Source organism: Agelaius phoeniceus, chromosome 7 (assembly GCF_051311805.1).
Source record: "Agelaius phoeniceus isolate bAgePho1 chromosome 7, bAgePho1.hap1, whole genome shotgun sequence".
NCBI lineage: Eukaryota > Metazoa > Chordata > Aves > Passeriformes > Icteridae > Agelaius > Agelaius phoeniceus.
In genome coordinates, this window is record NC_135271.1 from 47,176,309 (window position 1) to 47,196,926 (window position 20,618).

The window sequence follows — 20,618 nt, forward strand, 5'->3', positions numbered from 1 at the left end:
TTTATTTTATTTTATTTTATTTTAATTTATTTTGTTAAAACCCTTAAAGTGCACATCAAATCAAAGCCTCTTAACTATAGGTATGTTTATCTTTTCAGCAATGTCATTCCTGGTGATTTTGGGTGAATTCCACCAAATGAGTGCAGGGACCACTGTTTATCAATAGATCATTGCTCTGTACACCAAGTCACTGTGGTGGCTGACAAAGAACTGCCCTTTGCAATAGAAACCACAAAAAAAAAAAAAAAAAAGGTAAAATGAAGGATTTCTGATGGAGATAGGACCACAAGAAAAACCCAGGTGAAAGATATTGGTATTTGGGAACCTCGGTCTCAGTGCTGTTAGTCACATTCTTGCCCTAGCAACAAGTATCTAATAATCACAGGAGATAAATGTCACTTTGACCCTTTGTTGGAGAGAAAATCTCTCTGAAAACACCGTATCTAATAATATCAAAGGTTGTGGTGGCTTCTGCATGGCTGGCAATTTTTAGACCAGTAGAGGATGAGGTTTTCTGGTTCAAACAGGAATTAATTGAGGGAAGTCATATGGCTTGTGTTATACACGTGACACCAGATGATCCAAATAGTCCTTTCTTGGCCTTATAATCTACAAATAACCTTGTGGAGGTACTGCTCTCCTGTGGATTAGTGGCAAACCAATGCTCCTCTTGCTTGGATGAGTTTTCTGATCTAAATACCACCCAGACCTGCGTGGCCTACAGGATTTGACTGGATCACAGTCTCAGACGGAGCCACGGCCAATTAATGCCAGACATGAGATAAACCAGGGAAGGACACACTCCACTTCAGGTGCTGTGTGATCCTGGAGTGTCATTAGCAGCCACCTAACAAGCCAGCTCTGAAGCAAAACAATTTTGCTATAAAGACTCCTATAAATAGTTTTACCCTCGCTGCCTTTGCATTGCCTTGCACCATAAGGCCCAGGCTGTCAGACACCATGGGGCTCTTTGGCTCTGAATTGATCACCCTCATCTGCAAGAGCAGGGTATCACTGTGGCCAGTTTATAATCCATAAAAATAATAAAATTCTGTAATCATTTGTGTAACAGGACAAGTCATTCCTATATGGAAAATAGAGCATATGGGGTTTTGCCTCTCTTGCTTGGATTAGGAGGCAGAGGAAATACCTGGCTGAGCAGTGCTCAGGAATTATCAGGTGGATCATGTTACAAGGAACAAGCTGGGTCTTTATTTATTTGCTTTACATGGATGCCTCCGAGTTCAGGTTGTTGGAGTTACATAATGCTAAGCTTCCTCCTGACCATGCCACAGCCCTGGCTGCTCCCACTGATCCATCAGGGCAGTTTTGCTGGGAAATCTGTGCCAGGGAAAGCCAGGCTGCAGCCCCCAAACCCGAGGTGAGCTCAGACTCAGTCACCACTTCAAAGTCAACCAGAAATATCTCTTAAATGCAGCTATCTTTATCCCTGTCCCTATCTCTCACCAGGCCTTGTTTTACCCCCAGGGAGAATTTTTGATGTAGAAGAAACATGCCATTTATTAAGCCAAGAACCACTTCCTTTAGCATCTACAAAAATTTCTTCTGAGGTTTCCCTTTCAAGCACCAGTCTTATTTAGATCTGCAGGCTGAGACAGTAGTAAAAGGTGGGAAAACTTACAGTCATTACATTGATTAATCAGCTGCTGAAATTTGGCTTTCCAGCGTGACACCTCCGTCCTCTGAATGTGTGGCCCTACTGCAATGCAATCAATTTGTCTGTGCAGGCTCCAAAACCCCAGAGCCACACGATGCAAAAAAAGGCAATCTTCTGCCCTCTTTGACCACAATAAGCAACATTACTGAAATCACCACTCCTGTACAAGTGTAGCATGACCCCATATTTGTAGGCAGCAGAGTATGACTTCATTAAAACCCATGCTCTGTGTTAGGGAGTGGGAGCAGGGCAAGCCAGCAGCAGAGCAGCATATGTCTGAAACTGATAGTAAAATGGGTGATGCCTTAAACCCCACCTCTACACCGTTATTTACATACATATCTTTCATCTGACATAGGCTTCCCCTCCAGCACCTTGAATATATCAGTCCTAAGGAAGAGACTTGAAGTTCAAAGAGTGCCATCCCCAAACCAAAGTAGGGGGTTATCAAGTGAGGTGTGCCAAGCAGTAAGACAAAACATATGCATTTTTAATAGATAGCCTCTCCTCCCCCTGAGGAAGCCAAGAAAAGAGACTCTGTGAAGCTTCAGCTGAAAACAAGTTCAGTGGATTTATACTCAGGCTGCTATTCACAGAAAAACAAAATTCACAACTCTCATATATAAATATTCTTGCTAGATGTTTTCCAAGCATTCCTCAAAGCATGCCAGCCCCACCCTGGGTCCTGTTGGCCAGGTGAATTCACCTCCACACAGCATTCAAAAAGAAGAGAGCGACAAAAGATCATGAAAATGAAATAAAAAATAAAGAGGCCATGAAAGAGAAACAAAAAACCTCAACAGGTCTGTATGGAATTTCAGCAGCACTTTATTTATTAATGCATATGAAGCTACCACTGTATTCCAGCTCCCAAAGACAGATCTGTAAGGAATAGGCCACATGCTGATTGACAGCAGCCATAATTCCATACAATGAGACTGTATTAAATTGTTTGATGTGATATGATACTCATCACTTGTAACTGATCAAACACACTGCTGCATCAAACAGTATTACAATACAATCAGGCTGGATATGGTTCCTGCCAAGGCTGTTCATCACATTGCACACTTCTGCATTAAACATATCTATTAATAGCATTGACAAACTACTCCTATCCAAGTACTTTTTTTTTTTTTTCTTCCCCAAGAATTGCAGGACGGGGAATGTGCAAAGAAATCCACGGATAATGCTTTACAGTTTGAGGGAGTGCTTCCGTTGGCTGAATGCTCCAACATGAAAGGCTTTCCCAATTTGGGAATTTTGTAAGGTAATACCAAAAGTTGCAAAATTCTGCCCCCAAAACAAAGACCTGACATTACTGCTTCCCTTTTTTTTTTTTGGTCTGATTTTTTTCTTTCTCTCCTGTATGCAAACAAACTGAAAGATTGACTCGTTTTTGACCAAGATTTTACTTTTGCTGTTCCAATCCCCAGGAGAGATGCTATCTTGAAGGGGGGAGCTGTGTTTGCTAACACTGACCCTTCTAGAGGAGGGGGACATAAATAAAAACAGCAAATCCCGTGTCACCACCGCTCCTGCTGCAGACAGCGAGGGTGACACTCTGCAGCCCACGGGGGACAGGACTGGCTGTGACAGGACAACTGTGGGGGCTCTCTCAGATGCAGATTCCTAAATGAGCCTGGGTCTCTAGAGGGCAGAGGTCAGCTGTCCTCAAATCTGTGTGAATGCTAGATTAAGTTTATTAATCTCCCTGCTTTCACTTAAAAACCAAATTATAGGATGGTTAAATGTTAATGCCCAGGAGCTTGTGAGATGATCAATGCCCTCAGTTACCTCTGCTAAGGGGGAGCACAAGGTGTTCAGACCCCAAAAGGATGCCAGAAGTTAGTGTGCTGACCAGGAGAACACATTCTCCTTTTGAATTACCACGTGCTTCATGCCTGGTGCAGTTTTGTTTGCAGTCCTGATGCAACACAGGTACCTCAAACACAGAAGCAAGACCCAGAGACTGATGGCTTCCCACCTGGATGTCCTGGACATCCAGCCTCAACCACAGCTCTTTACAAAGGAGAAATATAAATCCTTTACAAAGGATTTATACCTGTGCTGGGGTGTGATTCCAAATGCCCATCTCTCTGCACTGACCCCGAGTGCTGAGGAACAGCACAGAACCAAGCATGCAGTGAACAAGGCACTGAGCAACCTTTGGAGCAGCCTCTCTCAGGGCATCTCATGGAACTACTCCAGAGTAGGAAAACCAAGTGATAAATGAGCATGAAGGGTCCACAAAATTCCTTGTAGACAGGTATGCACATCATAATTGGACAGTCCTCCCCCTTGATTGCTATCTCAGCTTGGGAAACCCAGGATCACATAGCCATGGAAAATAGGAAGTAATACGCAGGAATGCATGCCTGGCTGTGTGGAGCTGGCACCAGGTTTTTTTTCAAGCTGGGATTGTATACATTTTACATTTATGAATATTTTTGCAAACTACAGTGACAGAAGGTGCCTTTTGTCCTGTTTCTCACTCCTGTAATGTCAGCGTGAGCAGATTAAGCTCATGGCATGGTAGCAAATTATCCCTGCTGATGGAACCAGCTCCAAAAAGATTACTGAAGAGAGGTGTGCAAGGCATTTCCTTTTCTTAATTAAAAATATGAAAGTCTTTTAAGATAATAAACCATCTCAGAAGGTTATGCTAAAAGCTGGGAAATATAGAGGAAAGGGCTGGAAAGCTTTTCCATTCTGATGGACAGTTTTTAGCACTAAGAGCCCAGCGCAGTGTGCAGAGCTAAAGGAACGGTAACTTTCTATCTGGGTGTAGCTAAGTAATTCAAGATGCTGCAAGTTAAGTGTAACAGTAGAAAGGAAGAAGTTCAAAAACAAAGTCCCAGGCATTTCAGTGCAGTGTACAGTATGCTAAATTGTGGTATTACAGAAATTGCTGAGAGTTTGGCCACAAAACCTTTTATACTGCACCAGCGTTCTTGCCAGGGCTGCCTTCCAGCAAGCCCAGACATTTTTTCCTTTCACCTGCGCTTTTTTTTTTTTCCCCCTCCTGTTTGTTAACACAAATCAAACACTGCACCAGAGAATTACAGCCCTTGTCCTGAAGGTACCTCTCCCTTTATTAAATCAGCATGACTGAAAAGTCGCCATGCACCAGGCAAAGACAACTGCAAATCTGTGCTTGCCCTCCCCGTACCACCTGAGTGCCGCTATTATTCCTCATCCTTGGGGAAAGGACCCCATATGTGAGTTTCAGAAACCACCTCAGTAACTCCAAGCATCATTATCAATAGTAGGATGAACTGCAGCTGGGATGCACTGAGAAGGCACGGTAATACTCGCCCTAATCTCTGCATTCATCTCACTGGCCCTCGCTAGGAAGTTTAAGTACATTTACTGGGGATTCTTCAGCCCTTGAAAGGTAGGAAGACATCTATGAGGCTTGACGTACCAGCTAATTAACTTGGGTTTGGAAAAAAAAATCTTCTTATCTACTTAACTTGGAGACACTCTCTTTGTTTTTAAGCCTGCAGACTACCTTCTCTTTAAAATGCACGTTACATACCACTCTGTAGTATGGAATGTATTATTTTTAACGAGGACCTATTTTAACTTGGACCTAAAACTACTAACATTTGACAGAGGGTTGTTGTTTTGTTTTTTTTTTTTTTTTAAGCTATTTGCAGAATCAGCTGAATGATAGTCTATAGCCTGTGTTTTGCAAGACAGGCTACAAAATCCTCACGCTTTCCTTCTGTCCTTAAAAACACGGGCACACAAACGTATGAAGCGCTTGGAAAGGAAGCCCCAGATGCACCCACACCTCCCCTCTCCCCCCAGAATCTATAAAGGAGTTTAAATAAATCTCTCAGGTTTTGCTCCTCGGTCTCTAGAAGTGGGGAACATTGAGGCTGGGAGAAAGTGATTGAATTCATGCCTGCAGTGGTTGGGGGACACGTGAGTGTTTCCTGCAGCTCTTCTGTCAGGAACACAGACCTGAGCAACTCCTGTAACATCCCTGCTCAGAATAAACTGCCCTAAAATTTCCTGTGGATGGCACAGAGAGATTTTAAATCCTCACTATATTCCTAACAGATAGAACAGTGGCATGATTGACCAAGCTTTTTTTTTTTTTTTTCCTTCTTCTTTTTTAAAGTACACATATGATGATGCATCATAGTTATAAACAGATGGTATTTGGCCTCCTTCCTATTCTCAACATTTGGAATTCCTAAACTATGTGAATTAAACAATAATATTTTATAAACATACAAGGGATTTTGCTCACTGCTTTGTTAACATAGAAATTATACAATGCTGACATTTATTTAAATTTTAAAAAGTAAACAAGAGTGTGTATTGAATTAAAGCAAACTAAAATCAACAGAGAGAAATATGTTCTGTGTGCACATTACCTACAACGGCACGGGCCTTTTTCGGGGAGACATAATGGGATGAAGCACAAATTGTAGCTTAGACAGTCTGATCCTTTGTGCTCGAAAGGCTCATTTAACACCTCGCTGTAAACAACGGATATTTATACCATAATTGGCCAGTTGACCATCAGTTGTTCATTTACTCTGTAACCTGCTATTATGGAGTTAAAAGAAGTTCCTTTCTGTTGGCTTTTCTAGGAGTGAAAGTGTGTTTGCAATTTTAGTACCAACTGGATTCAGTCTAACACTTGTACTTAGTATGAGAAACATTTTCATAATACCAAAATTTGGGGGAATAAGAGTATTCCTGCCAGGAAGGGAAGAAGAAAGTATTGGTTCTTAAAAGAAGAATTCTGTTTGCTTGGTTTCCTCTTTCCTTTCCATTTTAACCCCTTTTTAGGCTCCTCTTGAGCTGTGCAAAATTGAGAAGCACTTAGGTTTTAATCACTATTCCCAGGTCTGCAAAGAGGTTCTGTGATGAATAAATAATGAATCCGAGATTTTAATCAGTGTTATGATTTTTGAAAAGGCTAATTATCATTGTTTACAGACATGCCTTTCCAACGTATTTCCTTGTTTTGCCTTCAAAGCTCCAAGGGTTAAGCCCCTCGCACGCATCCCTCCCATCCCTCCCCAGCGCCGCGCTCCTTGCCCGGGATTTCTTTCGGGGGCTCGGGGGTATTTTTTTGTTCTCTTGGTGTTTTTTGGGGGTTGTGTTTTTACTGGAGGAACCGCAGGAGAGCCGGGGTCGGGCGGCCGGAGGCGCGCAGGGCTGGGGGAAGGTTGCGCATCACGGGCGGCCGCTCCGCACCCGCGGAAAAGCCGCGGCGGGCAGGGGAGGGGGAGCCTTTCTCCGTGCTGCCTCTATAGACCAATGTTACGGAAGAATCGGATTTTCAGAAGAATATTTTTATAATCGATAATGTCGATGATAAGAGTGGCGGGCGGCGTGTCCGGCCCCCGCTTCCCGGGGAAGCCGCGCTCCGCTCCGCCCGCAGCGCCGGGATGCGCCGGGATGCGCGGAGAGCACCGCGGGGCTGCCCCGACAGCGATCGCCCCCGGCTCAAGCCCCTCGTAATTCTCGTTATTCTTATTATTCATTTATTTTACCGCCACTGGCCTCGTTTAACCTGGCTTGCCCGCACCTCCATCCTCTCGGCCATTCAGCGGGACGGGAAAACCTTTTCCGCGGGTGGGATATTCGGTGCCAGGGTCCCGATTGTCCCCATTCCCCTCCCCTGTTTCCCGCCGATTGCCCCGGCCGCGTCCCTCCCGCTCCGCGCTCGCTGCTGCCGCCGCTGCTTCCGCGGGGTGGGGGGAACAACTCCCAGCCCCGAGAGCCCCCGATCATCAGCTTCCAGCAACAGCTGCGAACCTCCGCTCAGAATCCAAAGAAATATCAGAAGATTGGGCAGCGATGCTATTTATTGCCCTGTAATTAAAGTTCTATCAGCGTTTCTATTATAAAACCTTACTTGCAAGGGCTGGAAACTCAGAGCCAAAATTTTCCTGCAAGGTTTTCCTTTCCTCGCTAAGAAGTATTTCGGTTAAATAAGGTTAGCCTGTTAGAAGGTAAAATCCTGAAGGACTTTCATTAAGGTGCTCATTTATATCTGCAAATACACTGCCAAGTCCTCCAAATCAAGGATATATAAGAGGGATAGAGGAATTTTTTTTTTTTTTCAAAAATCAAGGATTCACAGAAAGGTTTTAATATAATTCTCTGGGAAATTATTCCCATGAAAACAATTTGTTTGAAAGAAAATGCCCTCTGGTCTTTTCCACACAAACTAGTCTTGGGCGAGTACATGAGAACCCAACTCAAAAGTGCCTATAAGCAGAAGGGAGGTTGGTTAATTATTTTCAACTGTCCTTTCTGGAATAAAAAACAGAGTAAACAGCTTGAACAGGGAAAGGTGAATTTAATTTTCAAGGCCCTTTAACTTTTAATAATCTGAGGAACAAGATGGGAGGTACATTCTACCCTCCCAGTTATCCTGATATAAATTCATTCAAGATTTATATTGGTGTAATAGAGAAGCAGAATTTGCTCCGTGATTTCTAATGAACTGCTGGCTCGGTCTTTAAAAACGCAATTAGAAAAATCTAACCACCTAATTCAGAACAGCTTTGAGCTGAGGCAGAGGTCTCAGTGCTGCAAACAGGGATGGAAGCTGGTCGGTGCCACAGCTCCTTGCTGTGCCTGCAGCACCAGAGTGGGGCTAGGAATGCTGGAAATGCTTTGCTACAGAATTTCCTAATTGTTTTAGGATTTTCCTTTCAATTATAAGGGAAAAGACAATTCTCATGTGGCATAAACCTGTGTTTCCTGTGATCTCAAATGCTAGGACAAAAGGATTGCAGGATTAGGTGCCTGGCCTGTTACTGATGCAGGAGGAGCTGTCTGGTCAGGGTGAGACTGGCACAGAGTCGGGGAAACCCAGCTCTGACTCTGCACTGAAACCTGTCTCAAAGCCTTGGCGCCACTGTGTCAATGCAGGTGAAACATCAATAAACATGAAAGTAAGTCAAGGTTCAATTCTCTTGCTCTACTCACAGGATTAGGTGTCTGCATTCGCCGCTTACTCATGTGTGTAGGAACAACGGGACCGAGATCCCAATTTGTCCCTCTGACCTTCTGAAGCAAGGGACTGAAATGAAGCAGCACGGGGTGACACTCTCGTTTCCCCTGCTGAAACTGAGAGGCAAAACTCCGCAGATTGTTGCAGTCTGCAGTGCTGAAGGGACACTCTGGGGGGAAAACATCACCTCTGACTACCTGGAAGCCCTGCAAGTATCACCTCTGGCCACCTGGCAGTCCTACATCACTCCTGTAGAGTCCACTCTACACCCTCCACTCTAACAGGCCAGGGTGGTTCCCTGACACATCCTGTGATGTGTTAAGGACACAGAATCAGAATGGTTTGGGTTGGAGGGGACCTTTAAGCTCATCTTTAAGGTTAAACATCTATTTCCAATCCCCCACCATGAGAACAGACACCTTCCACCAGACCAAGCTGCTCCAAGCCCTGTCCAATTCAGCCTTGAACACTTCCAGGGATCCTTGCTCCACAGCAGCTGTGCATCTCTGCTAAGAATGTAAAGAAATATCAGGAGATAACACAGCATTGCTATTTATTACCCTGCAATTAAACTCCTCACAGAGTTTCTATTATAAAACATTACTTGCAAGAGTTCATAAAAAGGGAAAAATTTTCCACCAAGACGAAGCCTTGCTCAGCAGACAGAGCTGGGCATGGTTGAAGAATCATTGTCAGCAGGTTCAGCAGGGCAGAGCTGCACCTCACCAAGGAGCTGGGTGAGACCTCCTCTGGTGGTGGGGCTGATGAGGGTGTGCCCAGAGGACAGCAGGAGCCTTTGAGTGCAAACCACACAGCTTTGATGTTTCGAGTCTGCTCACCACAAGCCCGAGTGCAGAATTACAGCATCTCCTCTTTCCCTTTTATTGGTTTGGAGAATGACTCACTGTGATACTTGAAGCAGTTTGCTACAACTGCACCATGCCTCAGTTTCCCCAGCAGTAAAGCCAACAAATATTCCACTTGGCTGGTGCAAGGTGTGATGACATTGGTGAAGATCTATGATCCACTCTGGTAGGAGTGCAAGGCAGTCCTGTTCCTTGGGTCTTCCAAGGATGACCACCAGGCCTATGCTCTTGGGAAGACCACGTCCACCCAACCACAAGCTGTGCCTAAAGCCAAGCTGGGCTTTGGCTGAGCAGAAAGGAGGAGGAACCCACATGCAGAGAGATGATAACTGCAAAATTACAACTCTGCAGTGCTAGCAGAATAACCAAACACTTTCCATTGGGTCTGCCTGGGTTGTTTTTTGATTGCTTTATGGGTAATTTTAACAAGAAGTAACACACGCTCTCTCTCTCTCTCTCTCTGAAAAATGACATTTCAGCTTCCCGATGGTGTCAAAAGTCACGAAGACACTCGTGGGGAGGGGGATCAACCTGTACCTTTCACCCCTTTCAGGGAGAGGAGCTGCTCTGCCTGATCCAAGGGAAGCTGAGACCACACCTGTCTGCAAAGACAAGCCTTACCAGGCTTCACATCATGACACCTTACCCAGAGTCCTCTTCCTGCTTCTTCCCAGAGCAGAGATGAAAATCTTGGAATTGCCATAAGGTTTTATTATCACTTGCAAACCAAATTCTACTTCATCAGATAAAGACACAATTGCATTCATTGACTCTGACACAAGGATATGCATGGTGATAAACATACAGATAGATGTACACACTTATACATGAATGAGATATGCTAATTAAAAATTGCAGTGGGCACTTTATTAAAAATTTATTGTACAATCTACATCTTCAAAACATTTTACATCAACAAATATTGCGGCTTGACTGCTGGAATCATAAGTGATTTATCTTTAAAAGACTGTATTTGCAACTGGATGCAAAGATTCTTGATGAACTGCCATTACATTTAAACTACTGGTTTTTATTGGAAGTATTTTGATTGTTATCTGTTTGTTCTCCATCCTTGAGAGAAATAAAACAAGTGTCTCGGCTTTCATTTTATCGGATAGATGGCACCACGTAGCATATTTCCCATGCTAGTTTGAATTACAGCTGTTTATCTTTCAGCTTTCTTTAAGATTAATTAAATGCAAATGTAACTCCACAAATCATGGGATTACCTGCCAGACCCCTTATTAATACCTTCACTTAAAAATCCCTTTGCCAGAGAGTCATTAATTTGCAATAAAAAAAAAAAAAAAAAAAAAAAGAAAAAGAGAAGTGCTCAAGCAGCCCTTTGCCTCCCAACAACCCGGAGATGGCTGCCCAATTAGTCCGGCAGCATTCGGATCCTCCTTTCAGGCCCTGTGGCCCTTTGAGGACACAATAAGGCTCCAATGATAACCTGGCAACCTAGGTAGAAACTCAGCCAAGTGTGAGCGTTTGAAGCTGCAGCTTGGCTGCCATCGTGTCGGCGAAAAGAAAGAATTCAGGCACCATGTCATCCAGTACAAAGGATAAAAACAGATTCAACCGGAAATTCAATGTGGCACCACATATGGGATACATGAGTGCGGTTACACAACAGGCCACATATTTTTTTTGAACAGTCTCCTGCATGTGATGCCGAGGACATGTGTAACCATCATAACGTCTCTAAGAATCTGTATTTAATTTGAGCTGGGGTGGTGGCAGGGATTGGAGATCTGAAGCCGCCACAGGTTTGTGGCAGATGGCTCTGTGTCAGCTATGACAAGCAGCCAGGCTCGGCTTCCTCTGCAGATTTTCTTTTCTCTCTGATCAGGTAAATATGGGCACACTCTGGAAACTTCCACAATTCTGCCTGAGGCTGCAAGTTTGTGACTTAGCCCCATCTGTCACAAATCTTCCCTCGGTTCTGCTGCGAGCAGAGACCTGAATTTACTGCCGAGCGCTGCCCAAGAAAACCCGGCCGTCTCGCCCTGCGAGGAAGCACAAGAGAGAAGCACACGGAGCCCTGTTAGAGGCTGGGACACAAAATGCAGCAAGGATTTCAGGAGGGGTGGAAGACACGTGGTCAAAGATCACTGATGTGGTGTTATCTAAAAATGGGGTGAATTCAGGGTTTGTTTTTTTTTCTAAGACAGGTAAGCTGGTCATGAGGCCCAGGTTATTCGCTCCCTCTGCTTTTCTGGTGGTCTCTGGACACATCAAGGACTGAACACCCTCAGGGACCAATGTGCCCCTCTGACCCTCAGACATGGCAGAACCATGAGCCAGCAGGAGCAGGGCCTGGCTCTGCCAGACCATCATCACTCTGGGCTTTACTTGGGAATAATCTCTTTTTTTTTTTTTTTTTTGAGGAGTGATAACCACACAAAGATCTGGACATTCATTTTTTCAAGGAATAAAATTCAACCACCATCGTTCCATCAACAGTTCCTAAATATGTGGGGATCAAAAGAAGAAAAGTTTTCACATTTTCAAATAAAGCAGCATCTTCCCATAAAGAGCAAACAGCATAATGTCAGTAGCAGAACAGCATTTTTCATTAAATAATCAACTTGTTTCTAGTGTCCTAAGATCAGAACTGAAGCACTTAATATCTACTCTGCCATCATTAGACTTCAGAGGTAACCTTTAGAATTTAATAAGGAGTCTTCATCCATTCAGAATGGCTCTTTCAAGACAGCTCAAGTTCAAGCACACAGTATTGATTTAGTGTAGATTTTTTTGCACTTTTTAAAAAATTGCCTTAACAAAATTAAGATTTAGAGATTAATTTGCCACACAAAACCTGAGATTTGGCAGGCAAGACTGGAATGATTAACAGAGCCAACTTGTATTGGGTCAGATTGACTCTGTGATCCAGTTCCTTCACTCTGCAAGTGAGTAAGGGGGAAGAATCAAGGTGGAAAACAGTTTGCAGCAATTATTTTTGGAGTTCAATTTTCAAACTCCAAGCACTTCTGGAGACCAGCATCAAACCCCACCATTGCTTTACATGAATTGGGTGCCCTGTGAGGCCAAAGGCAGAGTTATTTAACACACCTCAGCAGAGTAACAGTATTTCCCTGACCAAACTGGTCTGTTCTCCAGTTTCTTACATTGGCATTTTTAAAACTCACCTCATTCTTGCTGTCTTTAAACAAAAAACATCAAATTTTCAATGCAAATCTATGCAGTACCTTGCATAGGATGGCTCAGAACGCACTGAGTGACTGTAACAGTGGGAAAACAGTTTCCTGCTTTTTTCCCCAAGGTAATTTGAATAAACTGTACTGGAAAAAAAAAAAAAGTTTTCATGCTTTTTGCAACTTTTCCTCCTATTTCCTTTGACCCATTTCTCCATCTACTGTTTTGAAGTGGCTGTGGCTCATCTGCCAGTTTTCATTTGCTCTCTAAAACTCCCCTGGAAGCTATCTAATACTGTCAGGATGAAAAGTTCCAAGTCCTGGTGTTTATGCTGAAAGTTGCCCCCATAACTGCTTTATTCCTACTCTGCAAGTGCAGCCAATTGCTGTGAGTTACAGACCAATATTTGGGGACATGGTGATCATGGAAATGTTGGATCAATGGTTGGACTCAAGGGTCTTAAAGGTCTTTCCCAACCTAAATATTTCCATGATTCTGTGATTTTTAGAGAGCTGGAGTCTCCTGGATATTTTACCTCAAAGAGCCAAGAGCAAGACAAACCCAGAGGGATCAGGTGCAGGCCACCTACACACATATATATCTGCACATATATCCATTTATCTACAGCTGGATCCCAAATTAGACAACTCCAACTCCCTTCCTGCCATCTCATTTCTTCCACAGTGAAGATCCATGTTAGCCAGGCTGACCTCCCTCTACCACAGTTACTTGAAGACTTAAGGGTCACCCAAAATGCTTAAATTGTGTCCCACAGCCCAGCACATCTTCCCACCTGTGCAAACTCCTAAGCTAGACAGGGGGTTCACTGTATCAGCCACACACAGGGAATGGGAAGTGTCAAGACTTGAGCCTAACCTGCATGTGATCCTGAGCAACTTAACCCAAGTTTGAAGTCAGATCCTACTTTGAAACTGGCCCTGCTTTGAGCAGAGGCTGGCCTGGTGACCCCCAGAGGCACCTTCCTTAACTAGTCTGTGATTCTGTGCTCCAAATAAGTAATGGAAGTTTTCTTTCACATAAAAAAATCCTTATGATTTACATATTTTCCTTAAGATCGCATGCCTAAGCACTGGAACAGAGATGGGAGAGCATGGACAGAGAGTTCCAGAGTTCCTTCCCCCACAGACTCTGAGAAGCAGCTCTAACCCACCTCTGAAACCATTTTAAATCACGTTCACGGGAAACCGAGCAGCTCAAGAGGCAAATACAAGCTTCTCATTTGTGTTTCTAACCTCCTTCTGACCTGCACCTAATGCTAGCCAGGTAAAAGCAGAAATTCAATACAATTCCTTATTTTTTAACTCTGCAAACCTGCTCTGCTAGTGAACAGAAAGCCAGCAGGATGGATGGAAATACTTGCTCTATTTGCATACCCTATAAAGCTCTGAATTAACTTTATCAGCCCGGGACAAAAGATCTGGAGAACACTGTAAGCAAACATCTGCTCAATATACATTCACCATTAAAAAGTAAACAGTAGGATTGGCTCCATAAGGAACAGGTTGGGAATTATCAGAGTACTACACATCACATAAACTGATGGCACGGCCCAGAATTCTCTAAAGCAATGATCACACCAGCACAAAAACAGCTCTCAAGCATCAGAACTGCTTGAATGATGAGAGATTAGAGTATAAATGAGGAATAACATTCACAAAGAGAGACAGAAAGGACTGGGATACTGTAAATGTTTGACAAATGTTTATAAAATAATGGATGGTACAATAAAGATGGATGTGGAGCTCTGCTTCCAGGCGACCAACTCCAGAACAAGAAGACACTCCACACAACTGAAGGTGGGGAAACCCTGAGCTAATTAAGGAAATTATTTAAACACCATCATAAACAAATCATAGAATGGTTTGGGTTGGAAAGGCCCTTAAAGACCATCTCATTCCAAGCCCCTGCCATGAGCAAGGACACTTTCCACTAGACCAGGAAAAATGAATTTCCAATGGAGTTTTGCTGGGGATTGGGTAAAGATAAAGGCAGAGGCACCATCCCTGGCTCTCACATGCCCTGTACAGGGACTGTGAACAACAGGGCTGAGTGGCTGATGGGACATCTGGCATCAGGCTCCCCTGCATCCTCACGTGCCCAATGCCCTGCATATTGCACTGAGAGTGCCTCCTGCTGCTTCCCTAGCTTTGCCTAAACATGAAAGCTGGACCACGAGCAGCTTTCCCCTTCTACACATTTCCCTGAAAAACCCAAGATACTGCTTTATCTGAAATCAGAGAAAAAAGAAAAGGAAAGAAAAACAAGAAAAAAAAAAGTTTTGTTAGAACTGCCCTATACAGCCAAATCCTGAGACTGGAAACAATTCAGATGTCTATGGTCTAACTGGGATCTTAATTTGATTTTACAGCAGTTTAATCCCTTTGAATTCAGCAGACTTCCTTCTACAGTGGTGTCAGAAAGAAAAAAAATCACGCCATGTGTCTTTTCATAGGCAGGTGAGCTTCTGTAGTGTGATGGAAATGAGAAGATGAATGTCAGAAAGTGGGCCAAATTCTTTTCTCCATTAAACAAGCATGAGTGAGAGTAGGATTTTTCTGTAGGAACTGAAGCTGACAGCATGTCAACCAGCACTCATTCAGCTGGGAGGGCTGGGAGAGATTATTTAAAGTTGTCAGCTCCTTCCATGCCTGGCTTTTGGCAACTCTTCTTGTCCCTTTCCACTGTATACTCTTTATACATGCTGTTTTAAATTAAGAAACTCAAGTGAGGAAACTAAAAGGTAAACTTTAAGAAAATAATGCAGAAACAAATGTTTTGACCTATTTTATTTTATTTATTCTAACTTCAAATCTACTAGATAGGGCACACTAACAGGTCCTGTGGTGTGCCCTGACCAATGCCCTGTTGTTGTTACTTGCTTCAGTCCTCTGCTTACATTGGCAACCAAAACCACCCAGAACTAGAGTTTGATTCCATGAAACTGGAACAGAACAAATAATTGATAACAAATGAGATTTGCTTCCCTCTCATCTCAGCCTTCTGCTAATAACTGGCAGAAGGCAAGGCTGAAGCACAGATGAGGCAGCCCTGAGTGCTGTGTGAATACTCAGGGTGAGCAATACATCATCTGGAAAGGTTTTCATAGGTGCTTACATTATGGACATTTTTAAAAGTCTGCCAGCAGGAATCTGCTCTGTGGAGTTAAGCTACTACAGTTTAATGCCTTGGTCTGTGCATTTTCACAGGGATGTTCCCTATGTCCAGCCCCCAAACCCACTGCCCTGCTGCCATTTATCTCCTTTCTGCCACTAATTTTGTTAGCACAAGCATTGAGGACATCTGAAGGAATAAACTGCCTGTTTAATTAGCCACTGTCTAATTATTATAGATATCCTGAGTAATAAAATCCCAACAATATGTAAAAGGATAAGCCAAGGTGATTACTTCCCAACTTGTGGAGCAGAATCCCCAACCAGCAGAGAAAAGCACTATTTGCTTTTTAAGCATTTCTACTTCCAAAATGTCACAGGTACTTGAAAGACTCAATGCAGAGAGTATGCCAGGATGGTTTCTGAAAGACAAGGAGCTGGTTAACACTGACTCTTGCGCTGGGATCTCTTTTCTAACCCACCAAAGCAGAGATAATATTATAGTGATCTGAAAAAAAAGTGAAAATACTGTGCAAGTGCTAAGTAGCCTTCAGGATTTCACTCTGTTCAGCTCCTTCCAAAGCAGCATCACTCCAGATGCAATGACCTTAACAGCACAGCTCTGAGCTAGCATTTCCCAGGAGGTTTTGTGGATGGTCCACAGCGAAGGAAGACTAGGTGTACGTGGGTGTAGGCACAAAAGGACAACTCTAACAGCATTCTCTGAGCTGATCCAAAGCTTATTAAAGACAACAGGGATATTTCCTCTGCTGCTCACAGGTGCTGGATTAGGCTCTGCTTTCCTCATTTTAAAACAATCCCTCACTCAGCTCCATTGCTACCTGTTGCAGAGGTTAAGCTCTGACACCCAGAAGATCTGCAAACCCCATGCATGAGGGGCAGGATAAACACCTTCAGCTTCTGCCTGCTAATCATCCCAAGGAATTCTTAAAAAAATATAAAAACAACTTCAAGCAAATCAGCATTTTGCCTACAGGGCTTGTGCACACATTTTCAACCTGTACTATTTTATATCAGTATTTTTGCATGCCTTGGCTCTGTGTTCAGGAGCTGGCATCCATGTGGGAGAAGATCCATGTGAATACAACCATTAGCTGAGCTTGAAGCATTGGGAAATGCCAAGGTAAACATTTAAGGACTGCTTTCCCTTTGAAGCCCCCATGCCTAACTCTACGATACTATTGACTCAAGAAGTAATGCTGAACACTGGAAGTGTTCAGTCAGCATTTTAAACTATTATGAGCTACCTTCTGAACCATTGCCAAGTTAATAGACAATGAAAGATAATGAGCTTGAAATTGGGTGTTAAATTGCATTTTTGGTTCTCTCCTTTTTTTTTCTTTTTTTTTTTTTTCCTTGAGGTTTAACTGTTTCCTGCAGAAACAACATCATCTTTGATGTATCATTATGTAAATGCCTATTTTTAGGTCACAAAAAAAGTCAAGGCGTGGGCTAAGCCCTCGCTGCTCTTGCTATGTGTGTGCAGGAAGGGGGAGAGAGGCAGACGAGACACAGCAAGACCCAACACTTTCTGGTCCCCAGAGGGAGGGAGGGAGGTGGAGGCATGAGGTTGGGTCTGTTGGCAGCAGGAGACTCCAAATTAAGGAGGAGATTACTCGACCTGCTCATTAACAGTGGGGCTGGATGGAGGAGGGAACGCTCCAAGAAGCGTGTTTGTGTCGCACGGGTTAACACGAGGAGTATTTCCATGCACCCCCAAGCCTTTAAGGACTTTCAGCTGAATTCAGGGGTTTTTATGAGCTGAAACACCTCTGTTGTGCTGGGGTGATGTGCATCCAACCTCCAACCTGCCCACGGCAGAGCCAGGACAGTAAAAGTCAAAAACCGCTGTAAATGTGCGAAGCAGCGTGCAAAAAGCTGCAGTCATTCTTCTGAAAGCAGCATCGTGTAGTAACAGCTCTTCACTGGAATAATGTAAAATTTAGTGCTTCATCTACATTCAAATTAAAAAAAAAAAAGAAAAGCACGACTCCCATCAGTGTAAATACACCGTTTAAAACCATGAAAGTCGGCCTAGCATTGAACACTTGAGCAAAACCTGAATAGAGAGTTTGCCACTGAACCTGGACTTTCTCTACAGAAATAACTGCAAAAAAGGGGACATGATAAATACCAGTAAATTATGCTCCCAATAAACTTTAATGCTCCACACACCTTAAAAAGCAAAGAATTAAAATAATCGTAATTATGAAAATCACTCAAATCATTCCAGAAGCCAAAGAAATCTTACCTGATACCTGTCACCTGCATTTTTTGAAGATTAAATTAGGATAGGAAGGTAGGCTTATCCTCATTAGTATAATTGTAGGATCTTTCTTTTATTTTCCTTTTAAACTAATGAGTTTCATTAATCCAGGTTCATTTTTATAAGCCTCTTGGGTCCAAATGTAAAGGACAGTCATTTCAGAAAACAGTAAATTAAAAAAAACATGTAGCATGCATTAAGTGCACGTATTTCATAAGACCTAGGTTAATACAACTGGCATCTAGTTTAATTAATCCTTGTTAGTGTAACGACTAATATCCCTCCCTAGCATGTTTCCTTTAAACATTAGTATGTTAATTAAATGTTGTTTTTTTAAGGGTTTTTTTTTCCCCTTTGTACTTCAATATGGCATTATATCATCTAAAACTATTCCAAACAACTACCTTATAGAGATGTCTCCTTACAATATCTGGTCTCTTGCAGAAATTCTGAAGCCTTTTAAAAAGCTGTTCAGGTGTAGAATACAGATATTCAGCTGCAGGAAAAACAGATACATTTTTAATGAAACAAAAACCTCAAAGCACACACTCGATATTAGTCACTTTACTAATTAAAAATGCATATTGCTCTGTGCCGCCTCGTGTTTTACATTATTTAAGCATGATTTTATAAGGTTACCTCAGCTCACAAGGATGTTTAATGCTAAATAAGACTGTGTAGTTGTGCTGTTTAGACATCTCCTTTGGGTGATTAAAATACATTATTCTAATGTAACACAATGCATATGTGATACATTTAGTGATGAGATTTTTCGAAGAACTGGTACTACATTAGTGTGTATCCTGTACTGCAGTTGCATACTATTAAGTATTAAATTGTTTAAATAATTTGGTGTGATTTTCAGGCCTGGCTTTTTTTTTTTCCCTCTTCTCTGTATCAAAAAAAAAATCTGCAAACCATTGCAGCATCAGTGACCTTCTAACAAAAATCTATCATTACGGGATGTGTATGCTAACAATGAAGAATGCTATTTCAAAACTTGCTTTTTTGTTATCTTAAAAGAACAGATGGCAAATATAAACTTCGTCTAATGTATTAAAACACATAAAATTTGCCTTAACACTAACATGTTGGCTTGCCAAATAAACAATTGCTTTCACTCAAGTTTATTCCCAAACTTTGGGTTTTAGGAGGAATCACGTTATTACGTTTCAGCAGAAGGAATAGGCAACAAAGCAGCTACCTGGGAATATCTCTGGGTACACCAAGGCTTTGGGACACAGCGGGTAACAGCCACAATGCACAGCCTCGATCCTGAGGATTAGAAATCACAAATACACAAAAATAGACATTAGTCAGCCAAAAAAATTATTTCCGTGCAAGAGCCTTGAGGTTGCCTGCATGCAGCAAGAGGGAAACATTTTTTTTTTTTCTTCAGCAGCATAATCCTTCTAAATGCCAAAGTTGCTCTTTTTAAAGAAAATTTTATTGATCATATGAATTACATAGAACAGAACAGCGAGCATATGTTTTGTTCGCTGAATAAATCAAAGCGCAGCTCTGCATTTTTTTGTTTTTTAAATACTGTTTAACACATTTTATAATCAGCAGACAGACACATGTAACAACATGGTGAAGTATGGACGGCTTTGCTTAATAATGCTGCTGGAAAACAAGGGGCACGTTGGCTACACCAGGGTGTGTTGCAGACACGCACACCACCCTCACCTGGCACAGCAGATATTCCCCACAGACCTCCAGACTCCAAGGGTTACAGCTAAATATAACCCAGGAACAACTTGCAGCATGCTCCAGGCTGGGATATTTCAGCTTATTCACATGCTTTGGATAATTTCCTTTATTTTTCGGGACATAAACTGTTGTATTTTTTAATAAGCGCTGATGGAATCCCTTTGCCAAAGCGCGCGAAGCTTTGTACTTGCTTTTTGCTCCCAAGGAATATTTCACATATCTCCCAAACATCAAACCCAAATATTTTAGAATTGCACCGCCGTGGCGCAAAGTTTTCCAGCAGCAGAGCTGTCCCCCTTGGAGTCCAGGTTTCAACAGCTGAATGGGTTAAAGGCATCCAGGTTGCAGTTTATATTTTTCACATAATGACCACTGATCTGACACAACGTCCCTCCAAAGATACAACCGTAATTTCTGTTGGCCAGAAATTACACAGTGAAATTCAAAACACTTCTTAAAATATGTTTATTTTATGAGAGGCTTTGAATTTCCTCCAACATGTTGACCATACGAGGGCTTTATTTTTAACTTCAGTTTCCCTCATTCCCCAGAATAAAAAAAAAAAAAAAATCTGAAATCTTGTCAACGTTCACCTTTTCTATTTTCAGTGACAACCCAAAGGCTTTTGCTACCTCCGTGCGAATGTCAGGTTTGGTACTTTATTACAGGTACCCTTAAAGGACTCTGTTTCCTTTAGATCTACTAAATTTTAAACAGGAAAAAAAAAGAAAATAAAGAATAACATATTCAGCTTTCATGCTAGAAAACTATGCATATCCACAAACCC

General features: G+C 42.5%; 1 protein-coding gene across 18 annotated transcripts in view; it reads right to left on the reverse strand.

Annotated features, from left to right (window-relative positions):
• Window positions 1-20,618, reverse strand: part of QTMAN (queuosine-tRNA mannosyltransferase) — a 318,519-nt gene that overhangs the window by 137,463 nt on the left and 160,438 nt on the right. For 13 of the 18 annotated variants that reach the window (XR_013183108.1, XR_013183107.1, XM_077181758.1 and 10 more), the window contains 2 exons: window positions 19,323-19,393; window positions 18,523-18,614 (listed from right to left, as the gene is read on the reverse strand). The exons of 1 other annotated variant lie outside the window; for it this stretch is intronic. Coding sequence is in view for 15 of the 17 variants with exons in the window: in XM_077181758.1 (XP_077037873.1) it covers window positions 18,523-18,614; window positions 19,323-19,393 (163 nt within the window). In the remaining 2 variants the exon portion in view is untranslated. Of the gene's footprint in view, window positions 1-10,228; window positions 11,548-18,522; window positions 18,615-19,322; window positions 19,394-20,618 lie in introns of those variants that run through there. 4 more of the 18 variants (XM_077181763.1, XM_077181760.1, XM_077181752.1 and 1 more) reach the window with 2 other exon arrangements.